The 11,711-nt window shown below is 37.9% G+C and overlaps 1 protein-coding gene across 1 annotated transcript; it reads left to right on the plus strand.

Moving 5' to 3' along the window:
* Window positions 1–475: 475 nt before the first annotated feature.
* On the plus strand, window positions 476–11,306 carry etfa (electron transfer flavoprotein subunit alpha). Its single transcript, XM_038268813.1, has 12 exons — window positions 476–626; window positions 2,006–2,155; window positions 3,170–3,251; window positions 4,614–4,696; window positions 4,772–4,871; window positions 5,013–5,123; window positions 5,228–5,329; window positions 5,451–5,519; window positions 5,609–5,691; window positions 7,530–7,595; window positions 7,753–7,833; window positions 10,933–11,306. Exons 1-12 carry the CDS (start codon window positions 480–482, stop codon window positions 10,966–10,968), a joined length of 1,110 nt encoding a protein of 369 aa, XP_038124741.1. The 5' UTR covers window positions 476–479; the 3' UTR covers window positions 10,969–11,306.
* Window positions 11,307–11,711: the final 405 nt, after the last annotated feature.

Genomic DNA, 11,711 nt, shown 5'->3' on the forward strand with positions numbered 1-11,711 from the left:
TAGTCTAAATATGTCTTTTATATGTGGATTTATCCTGTGTTTTATTTTGAAGATAGCGATTAAAAAATATATGGATATATTTAGATATATTGAATATATTTTAAAATATATAGAATAGAACAGAATAGAATTCAACTTTATTGTTATTACATTCTCACAAGTACAAAGCAACAGAATGTAGTTTGCATTTGATCAGAAGTGCTGTATAGGATATAAAAATATATTTATAATTATTTGATATAGATAGATAGATAGATAGATGGATAGATAGATAGATAGGTAGATAGATAGATAGATAGATAGATAGATAGATAGATAGATAGATAGATAGATAGATAGATAGATAGATAGATAGATAGATAGATAGATAGATAGATAGATAGATAGATAGATAGATAGAAGATTCATTTCTTTTGGAAAATTCAAGAACCGTTACAAAAGCCTCAAGATTATGTTTTGCTGTCCTGAGGCGGAGACAGATGTTGCCACACTGTCTGTATCGCGAGATTTCACTGCTAACGTCCTGGCATAAAGTCCACTTGTACACCCCTGCAGCTAGAACGCAGAAGAAACACCAGAGGTCCAATATGAACAGAGTTTTAAATAAATCCACCTTAAGAAGCCTGGTAAGAGTTTTACTGATTAAACACAGCCGCTACATTATTTGGTTTAAAATGCTTAAGTTTAATAGCGCCGCACATCTTAATTGTTTATGTAGCTGATGCTAACTGGTTAGCTCACTCAGTTGGACTAATTAAGCAGTTGTTAAACTTTTGAAATCCGTCTGCAACAGTTGTACTTCTAATATGGTAAAATTTGCTATTTGCAAACTTTAGACACTGAAATATTTTTCATTTAATCCTTCATTTCCAGCCAATACTCTGGTTTTAGCAGCGTTAGCATAGCTATTATGAAACCTCGCAGCACAAGTTACGAAACTGCTTCAATGACAATAAATACAGCGCTACTATAAGAGTCGTAGTTTAATATTTTTCATAGCTTTCCACCATATTTTATTTGCTCTTGAATCTTTTTCAAGAGTTACAACCTTAAAACCCCCTGTAAACATTAAGCAGCACTATATTTACAGATAAACCTGCATGTATTGAAACATTCAGATTCTTTAGTTTTTCACAGCTTTGTCTATGTTTTAAAATTTCCCTTTATATTGTGTTTCATTATTCTGCAGAACTTAAGTATAGCTTCAATTTTAAGCTGTTAATACTTTGGACAGTTGCTGTTATTTGTGGTTAGCATTTAAATGAGAGAAAAAGGAGCATGTGTTTTACTTTTTCGGATTGTTTTCCATCATGTGTCACATCTATGATGTCTAGAAGCAGCTGGTATTTTCCTGTTCTCTTTTGAAACAGCTGGATGTAGCTTGTCTAGAGGTTGTTTGCCTGCTATCTGGATGTCACCTCAGTAGTTTGGCCCACACCAGTTTATACAGGCTTGTTCCTATATGTTCATAGAGATATGACTTTGATTAAAGATGGCAGGGTATTAGTGTTGTTCAAAAGTTCTCATCTGTGGTTGTGAGTTTTTAAAATTTATTTGTTTACAGTTCTAATTAGTCTTTGATTTATCAATTGATATTTTAGGCCTTTATAATGTATTTAAGCTTTGCAGACTTATGTTATTTGTATTTTCTGCAGTTCAGCCAAGAACTTTTTGGAATATTACAGTTCAACAGTTCTACAACCCTTCGATCCAGAGCAGTAATAAACCCTACCTGGAAGGATTATACCTTAATTTGTATTTACTTAGGCTTAATTATATCTGTTTTATCGTTTTTTCTGCCTAAATATTGTAGGCCATAACTACTTTGTATGTAGAAATTAAATGACTCTTGATGCTCCTAAACAGTGTCGCTAGGTTATGTCAGGCTACTATGGCAGAAATGACAGTCGATCCCTATCTGGACCCCAGCTGTCAGTTCAGTAGAAGAGCCATTTAATTCGCAGCCCCTTTCCTCACATAGTGATTGAGATGTGTTTTCCAACAGACTGGACTCATCCAGAGGTTTCAGAGCACCTTGGTTGTTGCAGAACACAATAATGACAAGCTGACCCCCATTACTCTCAACGCCATCACTGCTGCTGGTAAACTGGGTGGAGATGTGTCTTGTCTGGTTGCAGGAACAAACTGTGCAAAGGTAGGAAATTTTTACTGAATTTATTACTATAGTTACTAAAAGTGGATGCACTTCAGTTTATGTTTATGATGATGTTTAGCTTGGTCTGAAACAGCTTTATCCCTGATCGATCGATACCTGTCAGAGTACTGGTTCCTCGTGGGTTTATCTTGTTAATAATAATAGATAAATAAATAAAACCCTGTTAAATAAATATATGCTCTCTTTCTCTTGGATTTTAATAGACTTGCTAATTTTTACCTACAGTCCAAAGTGTTGAACAAAAACGCAATAACAGAGCTATTTTATAGTCCTGACTGAAATATAAAACCCCCTTCATGTTTCGTTCAGTTTATCATGCCCATCAAATGAGAAGTGTTACCAAAAATCTTAAATGTTTAGTGAATCCAAACCTTAGTTTGCAGATGATAAAATCAGATCGAAGCCTCAAGAAAATGTAGATCCAGTTTTTCTCAATGAGGTTATTTATTAATATTAGGCCAATCTGACCTCCTCTTACAACTAGAACATAAAGTAGAACAATCTAAGATTACTGTTTTGTTGAAATTCCAATGAGACAGATTGAACTTAACCTTCAGTAAATAACATTTGAACAGGTATTTAACAGAGTTTTTTTAAAAACCCACATTTCTATAGTAAAATCCTTCAGATTTATTTATTTTATTGGTCTGATTTAATGCTCCAATCATAATTTAGTGGGGTTTTTTTTCATTAACTGTAAGCTGAAAATTGTCTTGGTTAACAAAAACAGACTTCAAAACACAAGTCTGTCTGGTATTTATACAATTTTTTTCAGTTTGTGAGGTGAGTTTATTTAAAAAATAACCTTTTCTTTTTTAATCTTATTGATTGATTAGGACTGTATCCAGACATGCCAAAAATCCAGAATGCTAGTTTGACTTATGGGGTTTAGAAATTCAGGATTATATCATGATTTGTAGACTTTTGATTATACATGGTAAAATTGTGAATGGTACATTTTCATTGTAATTCATTTTATCGAAATGCTTTTAGGTTGTGGAAGAAATCAGCAAAGTACAGGGTGTGAAGAAGATTCTGGTGGCCCAACATGACTCTTACAAAGGCGCCTTGCCTGGTATGTAACCTGTTATATTTATTGAAAGAGTTGTGCCTATCACTGAATAAATATCAAAACAATTATTTTTAAAGGGATAGTTCGGGATTTTTGACATGAATCTGTATGGCATCCTCATCACCAGTGTCATGCAATCACACTGACTTACCCCTGGCAGCATCCTGTGAGCAGAGTTCTCGTCCAGCTTTTGTCAAGCCGAAAGTAGTCCGGCAGGTTTGCTAGACCCAGCGAAATAAAACGTTTCTCTTCCCAAAACATTATGTGTTCAAAAGAGTGATATTTTTGCATCCCAAAAACATTGTAGTGGAAAAAGTCACACGTCGTTATCACTTGGTCCTGTTTTCTCTCTGTTCGTATCAGTGCGCGCGACACCATGACCTGACAGCTAGGGCCTACTAACCTGACAACAGCCAGATGCATGTCTCGCTCCGCCTAGCTCCTAGCTGGGCGGAGCGAGGCATGCATCTGGCTGTTGTCAGGTTAAGGGCCTACCTGTTTGATTCGCGATTGTTTACTACTGGGGAAGATGTCTGACTACGAGAGCGACGAGGAAAACATCGACTTCCACTTAGAGCCAAAGGGATATCTTTATGAACCCGAGTACACTGATGATGAACTTCGACAAATGGAGTTAGATCGGGCAGAAAGAGAGAGGGTGGACAGAGAAGTGATGGAAGCTGAAGCCGGAGCCGCAGGAGCCTCAGCTGGAGCTGCGATATCCAGGGTGGCCGACAAATCATGGTGCACTTGTTTCAAGTGCGAATTAATGCAGACAGAGGTGGAATGCTACTGTTGCCACGAGTGGGATTTAGTAATGCCCGAGATACAGAACCTTTCCATTGATGAGGATGTCGGAGTTGCAGCAGCTGCTGTCTGCATCACAAACAACAGCGACTTCCCTGCCCTCCTCAAAGTTGAGCTTGCTGTCAGAATGACGGCGCGCACTGATACGAACAGAGAGAAAATAGGACCAAGTGATAACGACGTGTGACTTTTTCCACTACAATGTTTTTGGGATGCAAAAATATCACTCTTTTGAACACATAATGTTTTGGGAAGAGAAACGTTTTATTTCGCTGGGTCTAGCAAACCTGCCGGACTACTTTCGGCTTGACCAAAATCTGGACGAGAACTCTGCTCACAGGATGCTGCCAGGGGTAAGTCAGTGTGATTGCATGACACTGGTGATGGGGATGCCATACAGATTCATGTCAAAAATCCCGAACTATCCCTTTAAGTTTTAGGGATCTACTTTTTTAAATAAGTAATTTATGAGAGAATGTTGTTCTTTGATACTTTGGCTGTTTAGTATAATGGGCAGCATTTACCTTTCAGTCTGATTGCATGTTTTTCCGTTTGCAGAGGAGTTGACTCCCCTTATCCTGGAAACACAAAAGCAGTTCAACTTCACTCATATCTGTGCTGGAGCTTCTGCTTTTGGAAAGGTAACATTCTGCCACCTCTGTCTGTAGTTGGTCCTTTTTGTCCTTTAGTCCAACTCTCAGCATTTTATTTGATAGAATCTGCTTCCCAGAGTCGCTGCCAAGTTGGATGTTGCCCCAGTTTCAGATATTATCGAAATCAAATCTCCAGATACCTTTGTCAGGACTATCTATGCAGGTATGACAAACTTAAGAACAAGACTATACATTTTAGGAAGTGCATTCATTAAATAAATTCTTTGCACATATTTTGTCCGTCTTTTGTTAAGCCTAAAAGTCTTGCTGTAGTTCTAAAGTAAAGCATGTTGGTTTGGTACAGGAAACGCCCTCAGCACTGTGAAGTGTAACGAGACAGTCAAGGTCTTCACTGTCAGAGGGACGGCCTTTGAAGCAGCACCTGTGGGGGAAGGAAATGCTACGTCAGAAGAAGGTGTCACAAATCTGTTCTTTTGTAATTGCTAAAAAGAAAATAAGCAATCTAATTGGAGGTTTGGTTTTGTTTGTGCTTGTGATTGTGTGCATCCCAACTCGCAGTGGCTTCTACTCCTCCTACTGGAGTTTCTGAGTGGCTGGAGCAAAACTTGACAAAGAGCGACCGTCCAGAGCTGACAAGTGCAAAGGTTGTGGTGTCAGGAGGTATAAACCAACCGCCTCATGGTCTTGATATATGAAAATTAAATGTTACAAAAAAAAAAATGGGTTGGCAGACCATGCTTGTTTTTTTTTTTTTTCTTTTTTTTGGTTTGTTTTTCTTTAGGAAGAGGCTTGAAGAGTGGAGACAACTTCAAGCTGCTTTACGACCTTGCTGACAAATTAAACGCTGCTGGTATGTTGAGAAATCTGAGGGTTTTTTGTAGTTCTTTTTTCAATCTAGATGGTTATCTTAGATAAGAATGAGAATCATTTTTATTGCAGTCGGGGCCTCAAGAGCTGCAGTTGATGCTGGATTTGTCCCGAATGACATGCAAGTTGGACAGACTGGCAAGATAGTAGCACCGGTATGTCCAGCCTTACTATAGTTCAACATATTGGTAGGTGGGGGGGGGGGGGGGGGGGGGGGGGGGGGTTGGTAAAAGGATGCCGTTTTGTTTCATCTTTCAAATTTTTGCAGAGCTTAAGCTCAGTGGCAGTATTAATGTGGTACGCTTTGCTTTGAGTGGTCTCTATATCACCCTCAACACATCAGTTCAGTGTGATAGTGATGGCTTCTCATTTTGAAAAGCTTAACTCACCATTATGTGATTCAGTCAGGATACCCCAGCTGTGATTATCCACACATTAGGCTCCTTTGAAATGTGCATGCTGGCACTTTTAGCGGCCGTAAGTGATTTAACTGATCCATTAGAGCGGAATGGAGAGGTGCATGGAGAGTGAGCAGAGCTGCAGACGAGTCATTTTCATTATTTTTTTTTCTGTCAATTAGATCATGCATGGATAGTGTACTTCCTCTGAAACCTCATATGAGAAGTTAACTGGACAGTGCAAGCCATATTCATGGAGAAACTGAATTAATCCATTGATGTATGATATTATTTCAAAGGAAAATTTTCTTGGTTTTTAATTGAGAGCATTTATCAAATGGAGGGAAGAAAGGAGTTAGAACAATTATATGAAAAAAATCCACGTATAATTGTTTGTGTTCCTTAGAGTACCTTTAAAGTACACTTAAAGCTTTTTAAAATTATTTTTATAACCGAATGCATAAGGTTCTCTAATTAATTGGATTACAATTTTAAAGACCTACATTTTTCCATTATTACTCGGCTGGGAAAAATACGGTAGAAATTAAAAAGATTGAAATCTGGTGTTTCCAAGTCTCAGCTTAACCGGTAGACCATTGCTGTATGAAACTGGTTGTTTCCTGTCTTTCCATCACAAATGTCAACATAGAGGCATCATTCAGCTTTCTTAAATAGCCTAATCACCATATGTGTGGGCTGCAACTAACGATTATTTAGCAAATCGATTTATCTGTCGATTTTATATAGCTAAAGGTTCCTTAAAGAGAACTTTTAAAAAATTTAGTTGAAATGGAAACTTTTCCACTTCAGGAGTTCTGAATAGAGCATATTAAATGCAAAATATTTACATATTTTTTTTTTTTTTACAATTTTGGTATAATTACTTCTCAAGGTGGGTTCCTCCGTCAGCATGTCATATAGTTAACGGTTAATCATTTTCTAAATTAGTTGATTTCAATAATCAATTTATCTTGAATAATACATTTAATTATTTCAGCCCATTAAAATGATATATGACCCTTAAATAGGAAATCACATGAGTTCTACCAGTAGATTATGGTAAAGGCTTTTGTTGGGTCTTATAGCAGGATAATGATCCAATCAACACACAAACAGTTCTCCAGAAACAGCATAAACCTTCCATCTTCTGAGTAGGGAGGTGTGCTGGGAGAAGGAAAAGGAGTTGAAGATACAGAATTTAGTCTGGAGTTTGGTTAAGAATTTAGTCAGAGGAGGAAAGCTCTTTCTCTCTGAATGCTCCCACTTTGTGAGACCTTAATAAGCGATGACCCGATGCTGTTCTGTTCTGTTCAGCAGTGAGGGATTATATAAGCATCAATGTTGAACCATTATTTGTGCACCTCTGAGTTTGTTAGAAACAGGCATTCATAGAAAAAGTACTCTTACTGATTAATAATTTTTCCAAATTATTCACTGTGGGGAACAAATGCCTTGCATGGAAAGATGAATTCATTTTAGCTCATTGATAAACATCTTTACCAAGGTGCAAAGAACTTCATCTGCACTTCATCTTAAGGGTTTCATGGCGGTTTAATAAATTTTAGTCTAATCCCTGATAATGTCATTTTACTTAGGAGCTGTATATTGCTGTTGGAATCTCTGGAGCTATTCAACACTTGGCCGGAATGAAAGACAGTAAGGTAAAGTTGGAGGTCAAAGAAAAGCCCATTTTGTTTTTTTGTTTTTATCTTTTTCTCTGGTTTGATGTTTCTTTCTAACAAAGTTTAACCCATATTAGCAGTTTCATAACTACATTTGATGTGTTTTAATAGTTTGTGTCTGTGTTTTCCCCTTTAGACTATCGTTGCTATCAACAAGGACCCAGAAGCTCCCATTTTCCAGGTGGCTGATTACGGCCTCGTGGCGGATCTTTTTAAGGTGAGCATCTATAGGTAAAACAGTCTCATATAAGGTTTGACGAAGCAACTTTACTCCCAATGTTTTGTTAGCTTTTAGTCCTGAATGACGGGAAGAATATAACATTTGTTTCCTGACTTAATAAATTTTGCAGGATGCCTTATTCCAGCTAATGGAAATGTGCAACTGCTGAATTATTAAGCTCTTGAATTAATCTAAGAAGGGTTCTGGCTGGTGCTTGCTGCCATGAGGAGTCCACATTAGCATCTCAGGAGATATCAGAACTGATCAATAGCTGGATAAAAGTTGGCCCAAGTTGTTGTTCTTAGCGTGGACTTGCCAAGCCTTTTATACGCTCAGTTGCGTTCTTGTGTCAAGTTGGTGCTCGAGGATATTGAGCCAGGCGAGTTGGCATGACTAACAGCGGAGTCCAGTGCTGTCTGTGAAAGGCTAGCAGGTTATATTTTCATGTGTGTCCGGTTGGTCATGTTTTATTTAGCCCTCCAGTAGTGGCTGAGCAGCCCAGGTGTCCTGACAAACTCTGTAGGAGTGATTAGGAATAAGCTGGTAGCAGCAGAGTTGTGACCTGCTGGGTGAGATCATCTTACATGTGATCACTCCTCAGATAACTGATTAAAATGGATGGGCTCTCTGCTTTTTTCCTAAATGGACATCGATACCCTGCAGGAACTCGGGCAGTGACTGATGATTCTCCTCAGCTGGAGTCAAATCCAGAGGCACGTGAATAAATTAGCTGACATGTTCATCTGAAAGAGACGCCTACAGCTGCATTACCATGAACAAAAAAATACTTCATACCTTTCAACTTTTCCACACTGTGACACCAGGCGTTATCACCAAAAACAGCACATTTTATCTCAGCAGCAGTCCAACAAAAAGGGGTTCATAGTTATGGGATGGAATAAAAAGGATACATTTATTTTATTGTTTTAATAATTGAAAATTAAATCATCTACTCATCATCTACTTTATTAATAAAGGTTTACTTGTTTGGATTTCGATGACGGTATAAATCCAGCAGAGGGGAAGTTCTGTAGATTTTTAAAGCATAGTTGGGTTATAAAACAATAATTTCAACTTTAAACATCTTGCAGAGGTTTCTTTTAAAAGTCCATCATGTGAACACAGATAGAGGACCTACCAAGCTTATTACTCTACAGCAGCATTGAAACACTTGATCTAGAAATGCAGTAATCAGAAAATCAGTCAAGGGGACTGCAGCCAAGGTAGGAGGATCTATTGACAGGAAAGCTGTCAGTAATGCTATATACAAATCTGTGCTGGATAGTAAAATAACAATAACAAACCCATAAAGAGGTCCTTTAAACTAGCGATTTGGAAAAAAGCTGAATGCCTTGAAACATTCAAGCTTCTGAAACATGGCTCCTCATACAGACAAATATGCTGCGCCATCCTCCTCCAACTGCTTCCGGTCTTCTTCTTTGTCTATTTACAAGGCAAGGAAGCTCCAGCTGTAGATCAGGTCACTCGTGAGATAAGAAGGAAGTGTTTCATTGCAGTTTTGCAAAATATATTTCCGATGCGACCGAAAAACTACCCCAATGTGGGAAAAAAATAGCTTTTTTTATTTATTGCAGTGTTTCCATTTAGCAAATTTATTTTCGTAATTACAATTTATGCAATTTGATGTTTAATGGAGAGGCAGCTTATCTAGGTCAGGGATGTCAAATTCCTGTCCTCAAGGGCCGGTATCCTGCAACCTTTGAGATAACCTCCCTCGTCCAATACGCCTGAATAAAATGGCTTAATTACATCGTCTGTTGAAGTCAAGTTCTCCAGAGTTCTGGGAAAGGACATCATTATTCGATTGAGGTGTGTTAAAACAGATACATCTAAAAAGTGCTGGACACCAGCACTGGACCTCAACTGGGTTGTGACATCCCTGATCTAGAGGCTGTAAAAAGGCTTCAGTAAGAACGGGTGGTTCCCCTTCCAGCAGTAAAAGCTGAACCTGAAATCTAACAATTTGAGATTAAAGGATTTATATGCAAGAGCGGGCCAGACAAAGTCCTGAACATAAAGGTATAGTCGAGGATTTTCAAGAATTTTTGAAAAGACCTGCCCTCTCCACTTTAAAAAATAATGCACATGCACAAGCCTGTACTCAGACCCATGAGGGAAAGATTATTAAATGCATGCGAGAGCATGCACAAGCCCATTTCTCCTCCTGTATGCTCTGTTTAAAAGTTGCTGTTTGCATCGCTCATACAAGCTTACTTTCTAAAAGAAGGTTTGCTATTTTTTCCACACCTTTAAGCAAAAGGAGCACATAGGATGGCTTTACATAAACATATTACCAGAATGATTGCCATTTAGGAGGACCACTTATTTTGATGATCCACCCGGAAAAAGAACATCCTCCACTATACCTTCAATTTTAAGTTAAGTTTAAACTTCGGTAAAAATTAATATTTGGATGTTCTCCATCAGGTCTAACAACATCTTTACAAATAGTCTGACTTAAATTCTTTGTGTTGGACTGACTTCCATAAAGATCTGAATAAAGTGCAGAACACAGAAGAACAAAGAAGAGTTCAAGCAGCTTGGATAGCCTGCATGTCACAATATTGTCTGAGAAAATCTCAAAACTCATTGTTGGGTGCAAACCTGCAAATTAAATGGTAAATGGCCTGTACTTATATTTACACTAATTCAATCATTCACCCATTCACGCACACACTGATATTGGCAAACTGCATTTTAGCCATAGCCGCCTTGGGACTCACTGTCAGAAGCAAGGCTGCCATACCCTGATGCCACCATCAGTAGGCAATGTAGGTAAAATGTTTTGTCCAAGGACACACAAGCCAGAGCTGGGGCCTGAACCATCAACCATTTGATTTCCGGGCAAACTCCTACATCTGGTGCCACTGTCGCCCCCAAATTACTGTTGTATTCCCAAATGGTCGTACTTGTTTCTCCAACTATCAAAGCAAACATGATTGCTGGCACAATAATCAAATTAAAGTTGTCATATAGATTATCCTTTGAATGGAAGTGCCTGCTGTTGCAGTAAATAGCTCTGCTAATACTGCTTGTTTGATGACTGTAAAGTAATACCCTCTGTTTTCTCTGTAGGCTGTTCCTGAGATGACAGAAGCTTTGAGCAAGTGAGGAGAAACAACGCAGCGCCTCGTCGCAGAGAAAGGAAGGAATTAGAAAGTCGTCATGGGAAGCAGTCGCTGCCTTAACAATGTGTTGAAGACGAATGTTGTGCTACAAAATCTCATCTTTCTGTCCGAGTTTTTTAATGTAGACAGCAGATTTCCAACTGTTAATGAATAACCTGTATCTACATTTTGTTCTTTGTGTTGATTTGTATTTTAAGAGCTAGAACAGTTGGTACTTCTTTTAAAAATGACATGTAAGGTGTAGCTCTGCTCATTGACTCAAAGGACAAGTACACTAAGTGAAGATATGCTTTTGAAAAGCATTTATTAAATACATGGCTCCATGTTTTGTTGCAGCATTGCTTTTCCTTGATCACAGAAACTCTTCAAGTTTGCATCATGGTCACACATCTTAAAGGTTCATGCCTTCTTTTTTTTTGCACTTTATTTAATCTTGTTTCTTTTTTTTATGGGATAATTGTACCAATTCTTGAACATTTACACAAAATTAAAATATTACAAAGACAAAAACATTTAAATTTAAATTTGGTAAAATCGTGAGTAATCTGATTAAACAGGGCTTGGTTAGCGTCCAATCATGGCATCTGGAGAACAAAAACAGTTCAAAGATTGAATTTCTTTTTTTAAAGCTGTCTGTTTTAAAAAAAAGATTAGAAAGTCAAAGAATAAGCTGACTAAAATTCGCCCTGCAGCAGTTCGTCAATAAGGACGGTTCTCGATGAGTGT

The sequence above is a fragment of the Cyprinodon tularosa genome, unplaced genomic scaffold (assembly GCF_016077235.1).
Source record: "Cyprinodon tularosa strain WSP-4 unplaced genomic scaffold, ASM1607723v1 ctg71, whole genome shotgun sequence".
NCBI classification, from domain to species: Eukaryota; Metazoa; Chordata; class Actinopteri; order Cyprinodontiformes; family Cyprinodontidae; genus Cyprinodon; species Cyprinodon tularosa.